Source organism: Aquarana catesbeiana, linkage group LG13, assembly GCF_042186555.1.
Source record: "Aquarana catesbeiana isolate 2022-GZ linkage group LG13, ASM4218655v1, whole genome shotgun sequence".
Taxonomy (NCBI): Eukaryota; Metazoa; Chordata; class Amphibia; order Anura; family Ranidae; genus Aquarana; species Aquarana catesbeiana.
The window spans coordinates 216,402,808-216,425,346 of NC_133336.1; the positions used below are offsets into that span (position 1 = coordinate 216,402,808).

A 22,539-nucleotide genomic window follows, 5' to 3' on the forward strand; every position below is an offset into this window, starting at 1 on the left:
CTCCCCCCCTCTCTCCCCCCCTCTCTCTCTCTCTCTCTCTCTCTCTCTCCCTCTCTCCCCCCCTCTCTCTCTCTCTCTCTCTCTCTCTCTCTCCCCCCCCCTCTCTCTCTCTCTCTCTCTCCCCCCCCCCTCTCTCTCTCTCTCTCTCTCCCCCCCTCTCTCTCTCTCTCCCCCCCCCTCTCTCTCTCTCTCCCCCCCCCTCTCTCTCTCTCTCTCCCCCCCCTCTCTCTCTCTCTCCCCCCCCTCTCTCTCTCTCTCTCTCTCTCTCCCCCCCCCCCTCTCTCTCTCTCTCTCTCCCCCTCTCTCTCTCTCTCTCCCCCTCTCTCTCTCTCTCCCCCCCCTCTCTCTCTCTCTCTCCCCCCCTCTCTCTCTCTCTCCCCCCCCCTCTCTCTCTCTCCCCCCCCCCTCTCTCTCTCTCTCTCTCTCTCCCCCCCTCTCTCTCTCTTTCTCTTTCTCTTTCTCTCGCCCCCACCCTGCAGTCTCGGATTGCTCAGATTATGGTGTTTGCGCACTCAGACTCGCGTCTATTCCTGTATGCGATGTGTCGGGCGCGCACATGTGCGTGTTGGTGGTGTTGACTGTTCGGTGGTCACTCATTCCCCCCCCCCCCCCCCCCCATGCGTGTGAAATTCTGCTGAGTCGGCACCCCTCGGGGTAATTCTGCCCCCCCCTCCCCCGGTTTGTCATATTTGGCGCCCCAGGATTCATTTGCGGCTCGTTTTGTTTGTTTTATCATCATCTTCTGCCCAGAAATTGTTTGAACACCAGAGAGAGACGAGACGAAGCGTGTCGGTGTGCGCCGAGCTGTGCCGACATGTTGTGCGCTCGTCACGCTGAGGTTATATATAGACTCCGAATGTTAGTACAGGGCGGCCCATTGTGTGGAGGGGGGGTCCGTTTCTTATGGCGGAGAATACATAGGAGACTACACCCCCCCCCACCTACAGAGCTTACACTCTCTATGGATCCTGCGGTGTGTTAGCTTCCCCTCGCTGACCTCCGGCACATCAACTCCTTGTACAAATATTTACCGTACCGCCCTGAGGACACACCGCGTTTGGGCGGAGCACCTCCCTCCCAACCCCTGCTACACTGCACCCCAAGACACCGCACCGCATAACGCTGGTCCCCGTGATGCCCCCCTCCGAGACGCTGGTCCCCGTGATGCCCCCCTCCGAGACGCTGGTCCCCGTGATGCCCCCCTCCGAGACGCTGGTCCCCGTGATGCCCCCTCCGAGACGCTGCTCCCAGTGATGCCCCCCTCCGAGACGCTGGTCCCCGTGATGCTGCTCCCCGTGATGCCCCCCTCCGAGACGCTGGTCACCGTGATGCCCCCCTCCAAGACGCTGGTCCCCGTGATGCTGCTCCCCGTGATGCCCCCCTCTGAGACGCTGCGCCACGTGATGCTCCCCACACCCGGGACACTGCGTCAAATGACCCCGTGCCATATGAGGCGCTGCGCCACATTATGCCCCCCCCAAGATGCTCGCCTCATGACACTCAGACATTGCATCACATGACACTGGGTCTCATAGCGCCCCGAGACACCATGCCAATGACTTGGGGCAGGGAGGGGTTACAACCTCTGTCAGGAATTTTTATTTTATTGTGTCCCATCGGGGAGATTTCCCTTCACTTCCTGTCCTGGTGACACGACAGGAAGTGGGAGGAGATCCTCCATCATGGCTCCTGCTAACCGTCTCCTCTCCCGGCAGGTTCCTGAAGGACTATACGGTGCGGGTGCAAATCAACGACTACCTGGACATCTACTGTCCGCACTACGACAGCCGGGTCCCCGCCGAGCACACCGAGAGCTTCCTCCTCTACATGGTGGAACGTGAGGGCTACGAAGGCTGCTATGAGACCCCCGAAGCCTTCAAACGCTGGGAATGTAACCGCCCCCACGCACCCCAGGGGCCAATCCGATTCTCCGAGAAGATCCAGAGGTACACCCCCTTCTCGCTGGGCTTCGAGTTCACCGCCGGGAAGGACTATTATTATATCTGTAAGTGACCCCTCCCCCTCTCTTCAGACTCCTCCTATTTTATCTGTAAGTGGCCCCTCCCCCTCTCTTCAGACCCCTCCTATTATTATATCTGCATGTGGCCCCTCCCCCCTCTCAGACTCCTCCTCTTATTATATTTGTAGTCACTGCCCCTCTCCTCAGACTCCTCCCCTGTAGGTGGTCTCTGCCCCTCCTCCTGTATGTGGTCATTTCCTCAGTCTCCCCTCCCCCAGTGATCAGACTGTACATTGTAACTTTGTATCCAGTCACATGGTGAGAGGCGGCAGCAGGGGCTGATCTGTGTCAGACATTTGTGACAGCACAGGCACCAGGATTGATGTTCTTGTGCAGATTGTAGTCTGAGAGATGAGACTGTCTGATGATGTAACCCCCTCCCCCCCCCCATATGGGGGTCCTCTCAGTTTTGGTTGCCCTCGCTGAGTTTTGGAGTTTCGGGGGGGGGGGGGGTGCTGCCGCAGATGTTCTCTTTGTCTCGGTGCTCCGAGGTTAAACCCCTCCCCCTCTGACCTCTGACCCTCCTGACCCCAGAGGTCACCGTCCTCACAGGAGGATCCACTACAATTCGCCACAGCCGCTGTCACCACCACACTACTGAGATAGGCCGAGAGCTCTCCACTCACTGGGAACCAGTCCTGAGCTTGTATGAAGAGCTGACTCTCTAATATCTGAGGTCCTTGGCTGAAGAGCTGACTCTCTAATATCTGAGGTCCTTGGCTGAAGAGCTGACGCTCTAATATCTGAGGTCCTTGGCTGAAGAGCTGACGCTCTAATATCTGAGGTCCTGGCTGAAGAGCTGACGCTCTAATATCTGAGGTCCTTGTCCGCAGAGCTGACTCTCTAATATCTGAGGTCCTTGGCTGAAGAGCTGACTCTCTAATATCTGAGGTCCTTGGCTGAGGAGCTGACTCTCTAATATCTGAGGTCCTTGTCCGCAGAGCTGACTCTCTAATATCTGAGGTCCTTGTCCGCAGAGCTGACTCTCTAATATCTGAGGTCCTTGGCTGAAGAGCTGACTCTCTAATATCTGAGGTCCTTGGCTGAGGAGCTGACTCTCTAATATCTGAGGTCCTTGTCCGCAGAGCTGACTCTCTAATATCTGAGGTCCTTGGCTGAGGAGCTGACTCTCTAATATCTGAGGTCCTTGTCCGCAGAGCTGACTCTCTAATATCTGAGGTCCTTGTCTGCAGAGCTGACTCTCTAATATCTGAGGTCCTTGTCCGCAGAGCTGACTCTCTAATATCTGAGGTCCTTGGCTGAGGAGCTGACTCTCTAATATCTGAGGTCCTTGTCCGCAGAGCTGACTCTCTAATATCTGAGGTCCTTGGCTGAGGAGCTGACTCTCTAATATCTGAGGTCCTTGTCTGAAGAGCTGACTCTCTAATATCTGAGGTCCTTGGCTGAAGAGCTGACGTTCTAATATCTGAGGTCATTGGCTGAAGAGCTGACTCTCTAATATTTGTAGTCCTTGACTGAAGAGCTGACGCTCTAATATCTGAGGTCCTTGGCTGAAGAGCTGACTCTCTAATATCTGAGGTCCTTGGCTGAAGAGCTGACGTTCTAATATCTGAGGTCCTTGGCTGAAGAGCTGACTCTCTAATATTTGTAGTCCTTGACTGAAGAGCTGACTCTCTAATATCTGAGGTCCTTGGCTGAAGAGCTGACTCTCTAATATCTGAGGTCCTTGGCTGAAGAGCTGACGTTCTAATATCTGAGGTCCTTGGCTGAAGAGCTGACTCTCTAATATTTGTAGTCCTTGACTGAAGAGCTGACGCTCTAATATCTGAGGTCCTTGGCTGAAGAGCTGACTCTCTAATATCTGAGGTCCTTGGCTGAAGAGCTGACGTTCTAATATCTGAGGTCCTTGGCTGAAGAGCTGACTCTCTAATATTTGTAGTCCTTGACTGAAGAGCTGACTCTCTAATATCTGAGGTCCTTGGCTGAAGAGCTGACGTTCTAATATCTGAGGTCCTTGGCTGAAGAGCTGACTCTCTAATATTTGTAGTCCTTGACTGAAGAGCTGACGCTCTAATATCTGAGGTCCTTGGCTGAAGAGCTGACGCTCTAATATCTGAGGTCCTTGGCTGAAGAGCTGACTCTCTAATATTTGTAGTCCTTGTCCATAGAGCTGACTCTCTAATATCTGAGGTCCTTGACTGAAGAGCTGACTCTCTAATATCTGAGGTCCTTGACTGAAGAGCTGACTCTCTAATATTTGTAGTCCTTGTCCATAGAGCTGACTCTCTAATATCTGAGGTCCTTGACTGAAGAGCTGACGCTCTAATATCTGAGGTCCTTGTCCATAGAGCTGACTCTCTAATATCTGAGGTCCTTGACTGAAGAGCTGACGCTCTAATATCTGAGGTCCTTGTCCATAGAGCTGACTCTCTAATATCTGAGGTCCTTGACTGAAGAGCTGACGCTCTGGGTCGTCCCGGTTTGGCGCTCGTGGTTCGAAATAAAACTTTTTAAAATAAATTTGATCCAATGAGAACATCAGAAAAAAATTTTTTTTAACCCCTCCGGTGCCGTGTAATCACCACGGCGATTGGCGCCCTCCCCCTTCCTCCGCCTCCTAATGACTTTCTCATGTGCGCTGTGCCTCATTACCCCCGACGCACCGCCGTCCCCTCCTCTCCCCTCCCCCTCCCCTCCACCTCCCCTCCAGGTGTTTCCTGTTGGCTTTGTCCGGCGGGCGGTTTAATGTCTCCAACACGTTCCCCTCATCCCAGGATGGAAGTTCTTCCTCGGGGGGCCCCTCGAAGATGGACAATCGTTTTGTCGGTGGTGGTCCCGCACCGCAAGTGGCGGGATGGAGGCAGGAGAACCGCCAGGGGAGGTCCCAGGAGAACGAGCCGACATTCCTTGGCTGCAGAGCTGACCTTCTAATATCTGAGGTCCTTGGCTGAAGAGCTGACCTTCTAATATCTGAGGTCCTTGGCTGAAGAGCTGACCTTCTAATATCTGAGGTCCTTGGCTGAAGAGCTGACCTTCTAATATCTGAGGTCCTTGGCTGAAGAGCTGACCTTCTAATATCTGAGGTCCTTGGCTGAAGAGCTGACCTTCTAATATCTGAGGTCCTTGGCTGAAGAGCTGACCTTCTAATATCTGAGGTCCTTGGCTGTGCAGCTAACATTCTAATATCTGAGGTCCCTAGTCCTTGGCTGAGGAGCTGACGCATTAATATCTGTACTCCTTGGCTGAAGAGCTCTCTAATATCTGAGGTCCTTGGCTGAAGAGCTGACGCTCTAATATCTGAGGTCCTTGGCTGAAGAGCTGACGCTCTAATATCTGAGGTCCTTGTCTGCAGAGCTGACTCTCTAATATCTGAGGTCCCTAGTCCTTGGCTGCAGAGCTGACGCTCTAATATCTGAGGTCCTTGGCTGCAGAGCTGACTCTCTAATATCTGAGGTCCTTGTCTGCAGAGCTGACATTCTAATATCTGAGGTCCTTGTCTGCAGAGCTGACTCTCTAATATCTGAGGTCCCTAGTCCTTGGCTGCAGAGCTGACGCTCTAATATCTGAGGTCCTTGTCTGCAGAGCTGACGCTCTAATATCTGAGGTCCTTGTCTGCAGAGCTGACATTCTAATATCTGAGGTCCTTGGCTGCAGAGCTGACATTCTAATATCTGAGGTCCTTGTCTGCAGAGCTGACTCTCTAATATCTGAGGTCCTTGTCTGCAGAGCTGACATTCTAATATCTGAGGTCCTTGTCTTCAGAGCTGACCTTCTAATATCTGAGGTCCCTAGTCCTTGGCTGCAGAGCTGACGCTTTAATATCTGAGGTCCTTGTCTGCAGAGCTGACGCTCTAATATCTGAGGTCCTTGTCTTCAGAGCTGACCTTCTAATATCTGAGGTCCTTGTCTGCAGAGCTGACTCTCTAATTTTGAATGTTCTTTCCTCGGAGATGGCGGATGATTGGTCGGTGGTTGCGGACGGGGGAGGTCCCGGACGAAGGATGACCGGAGCGCAGTTTCTCCATCTTCTGGATCTACATTTGGTTCTCGGAGATTCTCCAACGATTGAACGCGGCGTAATGATATTTTTTGGGTTTTGTCTTTGAAGGGCGCCCCCCTCCCCCCTCCTCGGACAGTCCTGCCAGTAACCGTCATGGCGGATGACTGTTGCGGTGCTCCTCCAGGCGCCCTCCCCTCCCCCGGCGTCTCATTAAGCGCTCTCTTCAGCCGTGACGCCGTTCGATCGTTCTCCATCCAGTCTCTGCGCTCCCTCCTCTAATAGAGATGACTGGTGACCCCTTTTTTTTTTTTTCCTCGCCCCGTCAGATCCGTTCTCTTTGATTAAAGCCAAAGCCGCCGCCGCAACTCCCGCCGAGACTTCATTCCGCTGCGAGCCGCCAACGATGGGGAGCCATTATCTGCGATCAGCCGATTGTAAAAAAAATGTGATTCCAGAATACGGGGGAGGGGAGGGGGTCAGCGGGTTGGAGATTCGATTTTTTTTTAAGTGCGCTTTTGCTGTTCCATATTTCTCTGAGGTCACAAGTCTCCAATCTCCCTCTAGTGGCGGCATTCCTCCATTGGTTACAATGGAGAGGGCGGAGCAGTAAAGTGCGGTCACCGAGACGCTACAAATCAGCGGCTGTAATTGGTGATTGTGATCGATTACACAAAAGTGTTGTTGTGTGTTTTTGTTTTTTTGTGTGTAAAGAATATGGCGGCCAACCCTCCAAAACACCCCCCACCCCCGAGGGGGGAAAACGGCTTCCGCGTTCCTGCGCCGGCGGCTCTCCGAATATTTTCCACCGCTGATTGACATGCGAAGACTCCGGGGCCAATGAGTGACGAGAAGAGGCGTGGCCCCCCCATTCTCCGCATTCCAGACGTCTTCTCTGCGAGGTGCGGGCCGGTCCGACCGGTTCTACCGATTTATATCTGAATGGGGGAGGGGCGGGCGGAGTGCGTCAGACTGGGGGGGGGGGGGGGGGGAGTTACTGGAGGTGTGAAAAGGTCACCGAGAGGAATCCGGACCGTCCTCAGGGGACCCCAACCCTCCGATACCGGTCAGACCGGATCCCCCTTCCCCCTCCCCCCGGGACGTCTCCGAGACCCGGCCGTGACCGAAAATAACCGCCAAGTCACTGCTACACCTGTCTGTACTTACCCCTCCCCACACCCCACCCGTCCCTCTATTATACCCCAATCCCCCCCTCTGTCCTTCTATTATACCCCAATCCCTCCTCTGTCCTTCTATTATACCCCAATCCTCCCTCTGTCCTTCTATTATACCCCAATCCCCCCTCTGTCCTTCTATTATACCCCAATCCCCCCTCTGTCCTTCTATTATACCCCAATCCTCCCCTCTGTCCTTCTATTATACCCCAATCCTCCCCTCTGTCCTTCTATTATACCCCAATCCCCCCTCTGTCCTTCTATTATACCCCAATCCCTCCTCTGTCCTTCTATTATACCCCAATCCTCCCTCTGTCCTTCTATTATACCCCAATCCTCCCCTCTGTCCTTCTATTATACCCCAATCCTCCCTCTGTCCTTCTATTATACCCCAATCCTCCCCTCTGTCCTTCTATTATACCCCAATCCCCCCTCTGTCCTTCTGTTATATCCCAATCCTCCCCTCTGTCCTTCTATTATACCCCAATCCCCCCTCTGTCCTTCTATTATACCCCAATCCTCCCTCTGTCCCTCTATTATACCCCAATCCTCCCTCTGTCCTTCTATTATACCCCAATCCCCCCTCTGTCCTTCTATTATACCCCAATCCCTCCTCTGTCCTTCTATTATACCCCAATCCTCCCTCTGTCCTTCTATTATACCCCAATCCCCCCTCTGTCCTTCTGTTATATCCCAATCCCCCCTCTGTCCTTCTATTATACCCCAATCATCCCTCTGTCCTTCTATTATACCCCAATCCCCCCTCTGTCCTTCTATTATACCCTAATCCTCCCCTCTGTCCTTCTATTATACCCCAATCCTCCCTCTGTCCTTCTATTATACCCCAATCCTCCCCTCTGTCCTTCTATTATACCCCAATCCCCCCTCTGTCCTTCTATTATACCCCAATCCCCCCTCTGTCCTTCTATTATACCCCAATCCCCCCTCTGTCCTTCTATTATACCCCAATCCTCCCTCTGTCCTTCTATTATACCCCAATCCTCCCCTCTGTCCTTCTATTATACCCCAATCCCTCCTCTGTCCTTCTATTATACCCCAATCCTCCCTCTGTCCTTCTATTATACCCCAATCCTCCCCTCTGTCCTTCTATTATACCCCAATCCTCCCCTCTGTCCTTCTATTATACCCCAATCCCCCCTCTGTCCTTCTATTATACCCCAATCCTCCCTCTGTCCTTCTATTATACCCCAATCCCCCCCTCTGTCCTTCTATTATACCCCAATCCTCCCCTCTGTCCTTCTATTATACCCCAATCCTCCCTCTGTCCTTCTATTATACCCCAATCCCCCCTCTGTCCTTCTATTATACCCCAATCCTCCCTCTGTCCTTCTATTATATCCCAATCCTCCCCTCTGTCCTTCTATTATACCCCAATCCTCCCTCTGTCCTTCTATTATACCCCAATCCCCCCCTCTGTCCTTCTATTATACCCCAATCCTCCCCTCTGTCCTTCTATTATACCCCAATCCCCCCTCTGTCCTTCTATTATACCCCAATCCCCCCTCTGTCCTTCTATTATACCCCAATCCTCCCTCTGTCCTTCTATTATACCCCAATCTTCCCCTCTGTCCTTCTATTATACCCCAATCCCTCCTCTGTCCTTCTATTATACCCCAATCCTCCCTCTGTCCTTCTATTATACCCCAATCCCCCCTCTGTCCTTCTATTATACCCCAATCCTCCCTCTGTCCTTCTATTATACCCCAATCCTCCCTCTGTCCTTCTATTATACCCCAATCCTCCCCTCTGTCCTTCTATTATATCCCAATCCTCCCTCTGTCCTTCTATTATACCCCAATCCTCCCTCTGTCCTTCTATTATACCCCAATCCTCCCCTCTGTCCTTCTATTATACCCCAATCTTCCCTCTGTCCTTCTATTATACCCCAATCCTCCCCTCTGTCCTTCTATTATACCCCAATCCTCCCTCTGTCCTTCTATTATATCCCAATCCCCCCTCTGTCCTTCTATTATACCCCAATCCCCCCTCTGTCCTTCTATTATACCCCAATCCTCCCTCTGTCCTTCTATTATACCCCAATCTTCCCCTCTGTCCTTCTATTATACCCCAATCCTCCCTCTGTCCTTCTATTATACCCCAATCCTCCCCCTCTGTCCTTCTATTATACCCCAATCCTCCCTCTGTCCTTCTATTATACCCCAATCCCCCCTCTGTCCTTCTATTATATCCCAATCCTCCCTCTGTCCTTCTATTATACCCCAATCCTCCCTCTGTCCTTCTATTATATCCCAATCCTCCCTCTGTCCTTCTATTATACCCCAATCCCCCCTCTGTCCTTCTATTATACCCCAATCCCCCCCTCTGTCCTTCTTCTATTATACCCCAATCCTCCCCTCTGTCCTTCTATTATATCCCAATCCTCCCTCTGTCCTTCTATTATACCCCAATCCTCCCCTCTGTCCTTCTATTATATCCCAATCCCCCCTCTGTCCTTCTATTATACCCCAATCCTCCCCTCTGTCCTTCTATTATACCCCAATCCCCCCTCTGTCCTTCTATTATACCCCAATCCTCCCCCTCTGTCCTTCTATTATACCCCAATCCTCCCCCTCTGTCCTTCTATTATACCCCAATCCTCCCTCTGTCCTTCTATTATACCCCAATCCTCCCCTCTGTCCTTCTATTATACCCCAATCCTCCCTCTGTCCTTCTATTATACCCCAATCCTCCCCTCTGTCCTTCTATTATACCCCAATCCTCCCTCTGTCCTTCTATTATACCCCAATCCTCCCCTCTGTCCTTCTATTATACCCCAATCCCCCCTCTGTCCTTCTATTATATCCCAATCCTCCCTCTGTCCTTCTATTATACCCCAATCCTCCCTCTGTCCTTCTATTATATCCCAATCCTCCCTCTGTCCTTCTATTATACCCCAATCCCCCCTCTGTCCTTCTATTATACCCCAATCCCCCCCTCTGTCCTTCTTCTATTATACCCCAATCCTCCCCTCCGTCCTTCTTCTATTATACCCCAATCCCCCCCTCTGTCCTTCTATTATACCCCAATCCCCCCCTCTGTCCTTCTATTATACCCCAATCCCCCCTCTGTCCTTCTATTATACCCCAATCCCCCCTCTGTCCTTCTATTATACCCCAATCCCCCCCTCTGTCCTTCTATTATACCCCAATCCCCCCTCTGTCCTTCTATTATACCCCAATCCCCCCCTCTGTCCTTCTATTATACCCCAATCCCCCCTCTGTCCTTCTATTATACCCCAATCCTTCCTCTGTCCTTCTATTATACCCCAATCCCCCCTCTGTCCTTCTATTATACCCCAATCCTCCCCTCTGTCCTTCTATTATACCCCAATCCCCCCTCTGTCCTTCTATTATACCCCAATCCCCCCTCTGTCCTTCTATTATACCCCAATCCTCCCCTCTGTCCTTCTATTATACCCCAATCCCCCCTCTGTCCTTCTATTATACCCCAATCCCCCCTCTGTCCTTCTATTATACCCCAATCCTCCCTCTGTCCTTCTATTATACCCCAATCCTCCCCTCTGTCCTTCTATTATACCCCAATCCCCCCCTCTGTCCTTCTATTATATCCCAATCCCCCCTCTGTCCTTCTATTATACCCCAATCCCCCCTCTGTCCTTCTATTATACCCCAATCCCCCCCTCTGTCCTTCTATTATATCCCAATCCTCCCCTCTGTCCTTCTATTATACCCCAATCCTCCCCTCTGTCCTTCTATTATACCCCAATCCTCCCCTCTGTCCTTCTATTATACCCCAATCCCCCCCTCTGTCCTTCTATTATACCCCAATCCCCCCCTCTGTCCTTCTATTATACCCCAATCCCCCCCTCTGTCCTTCTATTATACCCCAATCCCCCCTCTGTCCTTCTATTATACCCCAATCCCCCCCTCTGTCCTTCTATTATACCCCAATCCTCCCCTCTGTCCTTCTATTATACCCCAATCCTCCCCTCTGTCCTTCTATTATACCCCAATCCCCCCCTCTGTCCTTCTATTATACCCCAATCCCCCCCTCTGTCCTTCTATTATACCCCAATCCCCCCTCTGTCCTTCTATTATACCCCAATCCCCCCTCTGTTCTTCTATTATATCCCAATCCCCCCTCTGTCCTTCTATTATACCCCAATCCTCCCCTCTGTCCTTCTATTATACCCCAATCCTCCCCTCTGTCCTTCTATTATACCCCAATCCTCCCTCTGTCCTTCTATTATACCCCAATCCTCCCTCTGTCCTTCTATTATACCCCAATCCCCCCTCTGTCCTTCTATTATACCCCAATCCTCCCTCTGTCCTTCTATTATACCCCAATCCTCCCTCTGTCCTTCTATTATACCCCAATCCCCCCTCTGTCCTTCTATTATACCCCAATCCTCCCCTCTGTCCTTCTATTATACCCCAATCCCCCCTCTGTCCTTCTATTATACCCCAATCCTCCCTCTGTCCTTCTATTATACCCCAATCCTCCCTCTGTCCTTCTATTATATCCCAATCCCCCCCTCTGTTCTTCTATTATATCCCAATCCCCCCTCTGTCCTTCCATAGAAGCAATGCATAGAGCCACCAATCAGAAGTGGGTGTTGTCCTTGGACCTCCCCTGCGGAGGAGAATTGACCCCAGTAGATATTATTCATGTGTTCTGCATCTGTCTTGCTCTGTCTCCTCCCCCTCCAGCCGCCATCTTGCATTCTACTAACCTCCCCGTTCTCTTTCCTCCTGCAGCCATCCCAGACGCAGACAGTGTTGGAGAATGTATGAGGCTTCATGTGACCGTCTGCTGCACGACCACCAGTAAGTTCTTCATATGAGAATCACCTCCCCCGCGGAGCACAGAATCTCCTCCCCCCACAGAACACAAACCCTATATTCCTCCTTTACAGCAGATCTGAGAACTGAATCCCTGCAGTGAGAACTGTCTGTGTTGCTTCTGGATTGGTTGTTATGGTGCAACACATGCAGTCCTTATGTCAGAACTTGGCCTGCTAGAGCAGACAGTCTAAAGAATCATCTCCAATATTGGAGGGGGGGGGGATTTATTTGTATTTCGGATGTATAATTGGGGACCCCTTTAGACTCCACCCCTGGAGAAAATTCTTCCTGGGATGTCATGTGACAGGGTACTAAATCTCTTCTCTGTATTTCCCAGCTGTGCGGCCGCTGACGGAGGTCCCGAAGTCTGAGCCCAGAGGAGGTGGGGGAGGGAGGCTGCCCTCTCAAGGAGGTGAGTAAATAAGCAGGGGTGGAGGTCTTGCGGTGGGCGAAGGACAGTAGATATGCGGGGGGTGGAGGTCTTATGATGGAGCGGGACAGTAGATAAGTGGGGGTCTTATGGTGGGAAAGGACAGTAGATATTTGTGGGGTGGGAGTCTTGCAGGGACAGTAGATAAGAGGGGTGGAGGTCTTATGGTGGAGTGGAGAGGAACAGTTAAGCGGGGGTGGAGGTCTTGCAGGGGGGAGGGACAGTAGATAAGGGGGTTGAGGTCTTGCGGTGGGAGATGGACAGTAGATAAGTGGGGTGGAGGTCTTGTGGTGGAGTGGAGAGGGACAGTAGATAAGCGGGGGGTGGAGGACGTCTTATGGAGGAGGGGCGCGGGTCTTGCAGGGGGGAGGGACAGTAGGTATGCGGGGGGGTGGAGGTCTTATGATGTGGAGGGAGAATAGATAAGCAGATGTGAACATCTTTTATGGGGGGTGGGAGGGAGAATAGATGAGTGGGGTGGAGGTCTTATGGTGAAGGACAGTAGATAAGCAGGGGTGGAGGTCTTGTGGTGGGGAGGGACAGTAGATAAGTGGGGGTGGAGGTCTTGTGGTGGGGAGGGACAGAAGATAAGTGGGGGTGGAGGTCTTGTGGTGGGGAGGGACAGTAGATAAGTGGGGGTTGAGGTCTTGCAGTGAGGAGGGACAGTGGATAAGCGGGGGTAGAGGTCTTGTGGTGGGGAGGGACAGTAGATAAGGGGGTGGAGGTCTTATGGTGGAGAAGGACAGTAGATAAGCGGGGTGGAGGTCTTGTGATGGGGAAGGACAGTAGATAAGCGGGGGTGGAGGTCTTGTGGTGGGGAGGGACAGTAGATAAGTGGGGGTGGAGGTTTTGTGGTGGGGAGGGACAGTAGGTAAGTGGGGGTGGAGGTCTTGCAGGGGGGGAGGGACAGTAGATAAGGGGGTTGAGGTCTTGCAGTGGGGAGGGACAGTGGATAAGCGGGGGTAGAGGTCTTGTGGTGGGGAGGGACAGTAGATAAGGGGGTGGAGGTCTTATGGTGGAGAAGGACAGTAGATAAGCGGGGTGGAGGTCTTGTGGTGGGGAGGGACAGTAGATAAGTGGGGGTGGAGGTCTTGTGGTGGGGAGGGACAGTAGGTAAGTGGGGGTGGAGGTCTTGTGGTGGGGAGGGACAGTAGATAAGGGGGTGGAGGTCTTGTGGTGGGGAGGGACAGTAGATAAGCGGGGGTGGAGGTCTTGCAGGGGGGAAGGGACAGTAGATAAGGGGGTGGAGGTCTTGTGGTGGGGAGGGACAGTAGATAAGGGGGTGGAGGTCTTATGGTGGAGAAGGACAGTAGATAAGGGGGTGGAGGTCTTATGGTGGAGAAGGACAGTAGATAAGCGGGGGTGGAGGTCTTGTGCTGAGGGAAGGGGTTGTGGTCACTGCAGAGCACTTGAGTTAACGGGAACTCCTGGCAAAGTTTTTAGGTTACAAAGTTGGATTTTTTTATTTTTTTTGGTCTTTATCTTCATATTCCTTTTATTATTTTTTTTTCCCTTTCAGGGTCTCCCGGGGACAGGAACTCCTCCTTCCAGGTCCACGTCTCTCCACTCCTCCTGACGCTCTGCCTCTTCCTCCTCGTCTGCTTCTGACGCACGCTGCCCGAGGAACGGACTGTGTGGACCCGCCGTGCCACGTCTGCCCCTCCTCCTCCTTCCCCTCACAGTCCGGAGCCAACATTATGGAATCGTACCCTCTCCCCCGCTCTGGATCTATTGTGCCATTTTCATTGCTCTGCGTGGGTGGAGACTTTCGGGGACACGCCGCATCCGTTGCACAATTTATTTTTATTTAGGAGAACCCCGCACTCCCCCCAGACATAAATATCTATTTTTATACAAAAAAACTGAGTTTAGAAATTCAGCACTTTACGGCGAGGAGCGAAACGTCGCCTTATGGAGGAAAATCTTCCCCTTTGTGCCTTGATGAACAATGACCCCCCCCCCCCCCCCGAGGTGGATGATCAACCCCGGCTGTAGAGACCTCCGCCTCTGAGATTCTGGCTCCGCCTTTTGTGGCTCCAAGCTCCGCCTATACTGCAGGTGGGTGGAAAGCTTAAGGAGTCCTCCTACCCTGAACTGTGTATAAATGGTGGCTGTCTGCCCCGCCCCCTCGGAGCCTGGTCATGGGATCTGACGGAGCCTGGTCATTTGATCCTGATTGTGTCGGTCTCTTCTCTTGCAGTGTGTGGGTCCCCTCTGTCGCAGAGTACCGGAGCGATCGACCGCCGTATCACGCCGAGAGGTGTCCTCACCAAAGACACGGAGAGGCACCACCCCCTTGGCGGGTTACCAATCATTGGCTGTGGATGGAAAGGGGCGTCGGCCATGTTGAGAATCTCACAGGCAGAAGAGAACCCGCGCACAACAGTCGGATCTGATCACCGCCGGCGTCTGATGGACAGGCGATGGATTTCTAGAACTTTCACTGCCCCTCCCCCCTCTCTGCTGGGCTCCGCCCCTGAGGGGCGATATGTTCTCTGGAGAACAGGATGTGTCTTCTATGAAGATGACGAGTTCAGTATTTGGCTGTTTACAGACATTTTTGTATAGATTTATGTGGAGAATATTTTTTTTTCCTTTTGTTGTAGAAACTGAGCCAAAAATAAAATATTGTGACCACATGACCTCCCCACCGTCATGCCTTGACCACACCCTACTCTGCATGGGGTGCAATGTGCTGCAGGAGTATTATACATGGGTGCTGCAGGAGTATTATACATGGGGTGCAATGTGCTGCAGGAGTATTATACATGGGGTGCAATGTGCTGCAGGAGTATTATACATGGGTGCAATGTGCTGCAGGAGTATTATACATGGGTGCGATGTGCTGCAGCAGTATTATACATGGGGTGCAATGTGCTATAGCAGTATTATACATGGGGTGCAATGAACTGCAGGTATAATATACTCCTGCAGCACATTGCACCCTATGTCCCATGTACAGTATAATGCATGGCATGTAATGTGCTGCAGGTTTATTGTACAGTGCATGGGATGCGATGTGCTGCAAGGTTTGTGTGATTGTGCTGCAGAGTTATACATGAGGTGCGATGTGCTGCAGAATGCTTGCATGTAGGGTCTGCTCTGTTGCTGAGGACTTATTTGATGGAAGATTTATAAAGTGCAACTCCCGACTTTTACTGAATGTTCTACATAGGGCTCCCCCTTGTGTTTGTGGTGGGGGCAGGGCTCCCCCCTTGTGGTGGTGGGGGCGGGGCTCCCCCCGGTGGTGGGGGTGGATGTGGGGCTCCCCCTTGTGGTGGTGGTGGGGGCAGGGCTCCCCCCCCGGTGGTGGCGGTGGATGTGGGGCTCCCCCTTGTGTTGGTGGTGGGTGCAGGGCTCCTCCTTGTGGGTGTGGGGCTCCCCCTTGTGGTGGTGGTGGGGGCAGGGCTCCCCCTTGTGTTGGTGGGTGTGGGGCTCCCCCTTGTGGTGGTGGTGGTGGGTGCAGGGCTCCTCCTTGTGGGTGTGGGGCTCCCCCCGGTGGTGGCGGTGGGTGTGGGGCTCCCCCCGGTGGTGGCGGTGGGTGTGGGGCTCCCCCCGGTGGTGGCGGTGGGTGTGGGGCTCCCCCCGGTGGTGGCGGTGGGTGTGGGGCTCCCCCTTGCGGTGGGTGTGGGGCTCCCCCCGGTGGTGGTGGTGGGTGTGGGGCTCCCCCTTGCGGTGGGTGTGGGGCTCCCCCCGGTGGTGGTGGTGGGTGTGGGGCTCCCCCCCTTGTGGTGGTGGGGCTCCCCCTGGTGGTGGCGGTGGGTGTGAGGCTCCCCCCTTGTGGTGGCGGTGGGTGTGGGGCTCCCCCCTTGTGGTGGCAGTGGGTGTGGGGCTCCCCCTTGTGGTGGCGGTGGGTGCGGGGCTCCCCCTTGTGGTGACGGTGGGTGCGGGGCTCCCCCTTGTGGTGGCGGTGGGTGCGGGGCTCCCCCTTGTGGTGGCGGTGGGTGCGGGGCTCCCCCTTGTGGTGGCGGTGGGTGTGGGGCTCCCCCTTGTGGTGGCGGTGGGTGTGGGGCTCCCCCCGGTGGTGGTGGTGGCGGTGGGTGTGGGGCCCCCCCCTTGTGGTGGCGGTGGGTGTGGGGCTCCCCCCGGTGGTGGGGGTGGGTGCGGGGCTCCCCCCGGTGGTGGCGGTGGATGTGGGGCTCCCCCCGGTGGTGGCGGTGGGTGTGGGGCTCCCCCTTGTGGGTGGCGGTGGGTGTGGGGCTCCCCCTTGTGGTGGCGGTGGGTGTGGGGCTCCCCCCGGTGGTGGTGGGTGTGGGGCTCCCCCCTTGTGGTGGCGGTGGGTGTGGGGCTCCCCCTTGTGGTGGCGGTGGGTGTGGGGCTCCCCCCGGTGGTGGTGGTGGCGGTGGGTGTGGGGCTCCCCCCTTGTGGTGGCGGTGGGTGTGGGGCTCCCCCCTTGTGGTGGCGGTGGGTGTGGGGCTCCCCCCGGTGGTGGGGGTGGGTGCAGGGCTCCCCCTTGTGGTGGCGGTGGATGTGGGGCTCCCCCCGGTGGCCATTCTGGGTCTTGTGGGAATTCTCTGATCTCCAGAAATCCCGGTAATCCTGACGCGGATCATTAAAGGGCCGGTTGATCTCATACTTCAAAGCGCGTCGTTGTGCTTGTCCCGGGGGGAGGGGGGGGTCACCCTTTAATTGGCTGCTGGGGATTTAGTGGGTGACATTGGAGGCGGATCGGCTGGCAGTCGTGGCGCTGGGCGACCCGGAGGTCATGTGACCAGCTGTCTGATGGGGGAGGGGGGAATTTTTCTTCTTGGATTTATTTAATGTTCACACCGCGGGGCGGCCCCAGGGGGGGGGGGAATTTATTAGAACAATTTGCTCCTGGGTGCGCCGTGCGGCTGATTTTTTTTCCACTGCTGGTTACTCGGCAATGCCTGTGAAATAAGAACTGCCTGAGTTACATCCCACTATGGAGGAACACAGACAGTCCTTATTTCAGGCGGAGGACGTGCCGGGAGTCAGGAATTCTCAGGTGAAGTTAATCTTTGGACGGAAAGCGCTGATAACGGGCAGGTGTGACCGCCGCCCCACCCCCGCTGCGATATAAATATATACAGGTGTGGCGCGGTGACTCCTGGACCTCTCACCTCATCCCCACACCTGAGCGGTTTTGCACAATAAGCCCAACGCTCGGCCGCAGGAACCGCGCTCTTTTCACCACAGGCTGGGAGCGCAGTGCGGCGGGGATTGCGGTTTTCAGCCCCCATAGACTTCAATGGGAGCGCCGTGACGCAATTGTACACGGGGAGAAACGCGTATATGTGTGGGGGGGGAACGTGCCATCTGTATGGGGTGTGTCCAACATGGAAGTGTGAGCCCCACCTCCAGCGTTCACAAGGCAGGGAATGGAGTAATGACTCCGCCCCCCCCCCCCCCGTCAGGTGTACAATGTAATAATTTTCATCCAATAAGAGAGGATCCGGAATGAGGGGCGGAGTTGTATCGGCTTTGTCGCGGAAGACCCCCCCCCCCCCCACTCAGCGGTTTTGTGAACGCACGCTTATAAAATACATGAAAATTGCTCGATACGCTCGCGGTGCCGATCGCTGGTGACGGAGCGCCAAGCAGACATTTTTCACACATTTCATAAATGTGCGCAATAATGCACAATTTTTTTTTTTCGGCTCAAAAAGCTACTTTTGGCACACAACAGGAAGTGAGAGGATCCCTGGTTGTCACCAGAACTAGTGTCCCCATGGGGGAGATTTCCCTTCACTTCCTGTCCCGGGGACACAACAGGAAGTGAGAGAATCACCAGAACTAGTGTCCCCATTGGAAGGTTTCCTCTCTTCCTGTTCCGGGGACAACTGAAAAATTTGGATTTTATTTATTTTATATTTTTTCACTCTCGGTGATGGTCACCAGAACTCAGAGGGGGTGAATCTCCCTAACGGGGACACAACTATAAAGACCAGACAAGGGGTCTCATTTCCAGTGCCCCCTCCCCCCTCCTTCTCCTCTCAGTCCAAGAATAGAAATAAAAGTTTTGCCTTTTAGTCACTGTCCAATCCCGACATTCACTGGACAATAATCAGGGACACTCATTGGCTGACACTGGTGATCAGACTGAGTATGTGATTCCCCTGTCCGTCCCCCTCACCACCACCGTAATCTGGTCTATGGGGTCACCACAACCACTGTTGTCTGGTCTATGGGGTCACCACCACCACTGTTGTCTGGTCTATGGGGTCACCACCACCACTGTTGTCTGGTCTATGGGGTCACCACCACCACTGTTGTCTGGTCTATGGGGTCACCACAACCATAATCTGATATATAGGGTCACCACAACCACTGTTGTCTGGTCTATGGGGTCACCACAACCACTGTTGTCTGGTCTATGGGGTCACCACCACCACTGTTGTCTGGTCTATGGGGTCACCACCACCACTGTTGTCTGGTCTATGGGGTCACCACCACCACTGTTGTCTGGTCTATGGGGTCACCACAACCATAATCTGATATATAGGGTCACCACAACCACTGTTGTCTGGTCTATGGGGTCACCACCACCACTGTTGTCTGGTCTATGGGGTCACCACCACCACTGTTGTCTGGTCTATGGGGTCACCACAACCATAATCTGATATATAGGGTCACCACAACCACTGTTGTCTGGTCTATGGGGTCACCACAACCATAATCTGGTCTACGGGGTCACCACCACCACTGTTGTCTGGTCTATGGGGTCACCACAACCATAATCTGATATATGGGGTCACAACCACCACTGTTGTCTGGTCTATGGGGTCACCACAACCATAATCTTGTCTATGGGGTCACCACCACCACTGTTGTCTGATTTATGGGGTCACCACAACCATAATCTGATCTATGGGGTTACCACCACCCCCGTCAACTGATCTATGGGGTAACCACCATTGTTGTCTGATCTATGAGGGCGTCACCACCACCACAATGTGTTCTATTAGGTCATCATCATCTGATTGTGTTGGGGCCACTGGCTCTTTTTTAATTGTATTGGGAAGTTTGCCCCCTGCAGTGTGTGTAGTGGGAGGAGGGGGGATAAGACCCATTATCCCCCCCCCCCCCCCCCGATTTACATATGAAATCCCCCCCCCCCCCATCCCCCGCTCCCTAATCCCCTTTTTACATATAAATAGAGAGAGCGGCTCATCCCCCATTACCAGCATTACCCCCCATTTAACCTTTCATCCCTCATTACCCCCCCCCCCCCCCCAATGTAACCTTTCATCCCTCATTACCCCCCCATGTAACCTTTCATCCCTCATTACCCCCCCATGTAACCTTTCATCCCTCATTTACCCCCCCCCCCAATGTAACCTTTCATCCCTCATTACCCCCCCATGTAACCTTTCATCCCTCATAACCTTCTTACCCCACCTGTCCCTCCCCCTCTACTGGTGTCACTTTGCCGGTATTATATCAGAGCACACAGAACCCCTTAGGTGGGGCTCTCACCCAGACCCCAGAGTTCTTTTAGAGACACCCCCACAGATTTTTTTTCTTTGACATACTTCCTGCTCCCCTCCATAATATTAAATCCAACCCCCCCCCCCCCAATAGTTACAATATAATTCAATGCAAGAAGGTTAGGGGGGCCCTGATCCTCAGAGCTTACACTCTAATGGGATGAGCTGATGACATAACCCCCCCCCCCCCCAGCAATGATTTCCACTTTCACAATATGACTCCCAGCTGAGGTACTCCCAGCACTGGGCCTGGGATATTGAGGCTGCAGTGGTGTAGCTCAGCCAGCAGGGGGCAGTAAAGAGCCGTTAAACTCTATTAGTGCCATTTATCAGTGTTATACACTGTTGTAGCACCATCTAGAGGCTGGCAGAGGGACATCACCCTTCACATTCATTGATCACTAATTCTCACCCAATCACATCCAGGATTAAGAGGATCTTTCACCGTCATCCATAAATCCCAACTTCAGACACGTTCTTTTTTTAGATTAGTCGAGAGGATTTATATGCCTGTCGGATTTCTTTTTCTGTCTGTAACCCCATAGAGGACATATTTCCCCACTTCCTGTGCCTGTGACACCTGTGGAAGAAATGAGGGGAGAAGTTGTCATGGGGATGAAAAGACACAGGCAGCAATGTAGGCGTTGTCACTCTTCCTGACTCGTCACTTCCTGCCCTGACAGGAAATCTCTATAATGAGGACATGGAGAGCAATAAAAACCTGATAGAGGCTGTAAACTTAAAAATATGTTTTGGGCGGCGTGGAGTCTAATTCCTTATTTCAGCCCTCCCCCCACCTCTGAGCTGCAGAGACCCCAAACACGAGAACCCCCCCCCGGTCCTTGTCCTCTTCCAGAATCCACTAATAGAGATAAGGAGGTTCTTAAAGCTTCCGTCAGTTGTGGTTCAGACAAACCTTTTAAAGATTTGCTCATCTTCAAAATTTGGATTTCCCAAACTGGATGTCCCTTTTGAAGTCAACAAAAATCCAAAACAGAGAAGATCTTTGAGCTCCGTCAGTCCCACCACACAATCCAGAGAACTTGCCTCTGAATTCCATCATCCCCACCAAGGAAATTCCAACCGCCTCTTCTGAGGATCAGGTGCCAATATCCTCTCGCATCCCCATCACACATTCCAGAGAACTTACCTCTGAGCTCCATCAGTTCCATCACACAATCTGTAAAACATACCTCTGAGCTCGATCAGTCCCATCACAAAATCCACAGCACTTAGTTCTGAGCTCCATCAGTCCCATCACACAATCCAGAGAACTTACCTCTGACCTCCATCATCCCCACCAGGGAAATTCCACCCGCTTCTTCTGATGAGCATCAAGTGCCAAAATCATCTCTAATCCCCATCACACAATACGGAGAACTTACCTCTGAGCTCCATCAGTCCCATCACACAGTCCAGAGAACTTGCCTCTGAGCTCCATCAGTCTCATCAAACAATACAGAGAACTTACCACTGAGCTCCATCAGTCCCACCACACAATCCAGAGAACTTACCTCTGAGGTCCATCAGTCCCACCACACAATCCAGAGAACTTACTTCTAGGCTCCATCAGTCCCATCACACAATCCAGAGAACTTACTTCTGAGCTCCATCACACAATCCAGAGAACTTACTTCTGAGCTCCATCACACAATCCAGAGAACTTGCATCTGAGCTCCATCAGTCCCATCACACAATCCAGAGAACTTCTGAGCTCTATCAGTCCATCACACAATCCAGAGAACTTGCCTCTGAATTCCATCATCCCCACCAAGGAAATTCCAACCGCCTCTTCTGAGGATCAGGTGCCAATATCCTCTCGCATCCCCATCACACATTCCAGAGAACTTACCTCTGAGCTCCATCAGTTCCATCACACAATCTGTAAAACATACCTCTGAGCTCGATCAGTCCCATCACAAAATCCACAGCACTTAGTTCTGAGCTCCATCAGTCCCATCACACAATCCAGAGAACTTACCTCTGACCTCCATCATCCCCACCAGGGAAATTCCACCCGCTTCTTCTGATGAGCATCAAGTGCCAAAATCATCTCTAATCCCCATCACACAATACGGAGAACTTACCTCTGAGCTCCATCAGTCCCATCACACAGTCCAGAGAACTTGCCTCTGAGCTCCATCAGTCTCATCAAACAATACAGAGAACTTACCACTGAGCTCCATCAGTCCCACCACACAATCCAGAGAACTTACCTCTGAGGTCCATCAGTCCCACCACACAATCCAGAGAACTTACTTCTAGGCTCCATCAGTCCCATCACACAATCCAGAGAACTTACTTCTGAGCTCCATCACACAATCCAGAGAACTTACTTCTGAGCTCCATCACACAATCCAGAGAACTTGCATCTGAGCTCCATCAGTCCCATCACACAATCCAGAGAACTTCTGAGCTCTATCAGTCCCATCACACAATCCAGAGAACTTGCCTCTGAATTCCATCATCCCCACCAAGGAAATTCCAACCGCCTCTTCTGAGGATCAGGTGCCAATATCCTCTCGCATCCCCATCACACATTCCAGAGAACTTACCTCTGAGCTCCATCAGTTCCATCACACAATCTGTAAAACATACCTCTGAGCTCGATCAGTCCCATCACAAAATCCACAGCACTTAGTTCTGAGCTCCATCAGTCCATCACACAATCCAGAGAAC

The 22,539-nt window shown here is 52.8% G+C and overlaps 1 protein-coding gene across 2 annotated transcripts in view; it reads left to right on the plus strand.

The window, feature by feature from the left end:
• EFNA4 (ephrin A4) overlaps window positions 1-15,048 on the plus strand; it is a 23,998-nt gene extending 8,950 nt beyond the window's left edge. The window contains exons 2-6 of one of the 2 annotated variants that reach the window (XR_012237035.1): window positions 1,716-2,005; window positions 11,893-11,961; window positions 12,317-12,391; window positions 13,929-14,467; window positions 14,610-15,048. Coding sequence is in view for 1 of the 2 variants with exons in the window: in XM_073608716.1 (XP_073464817.1) it covers window positions 1,716-2,005; window positions 11,893-11,961; window positions 12,317-12,391; window positions 13,929-14,017 (523 nt within the window). In the remaining variant the exon portion in view is untranslated. Of the gene's footprint in view, window positions 1-1,715; window positions 2,006-11,892; window positions 11,962-12,316; window positions 12,392-13,928 lie in introns of both variants that reach the window. The other variant, XM_073608716.1, reaches the window with a different exon arrangement.
• Window positions 15,049-22,539: the final 7,491 nt, after the last annotated feature.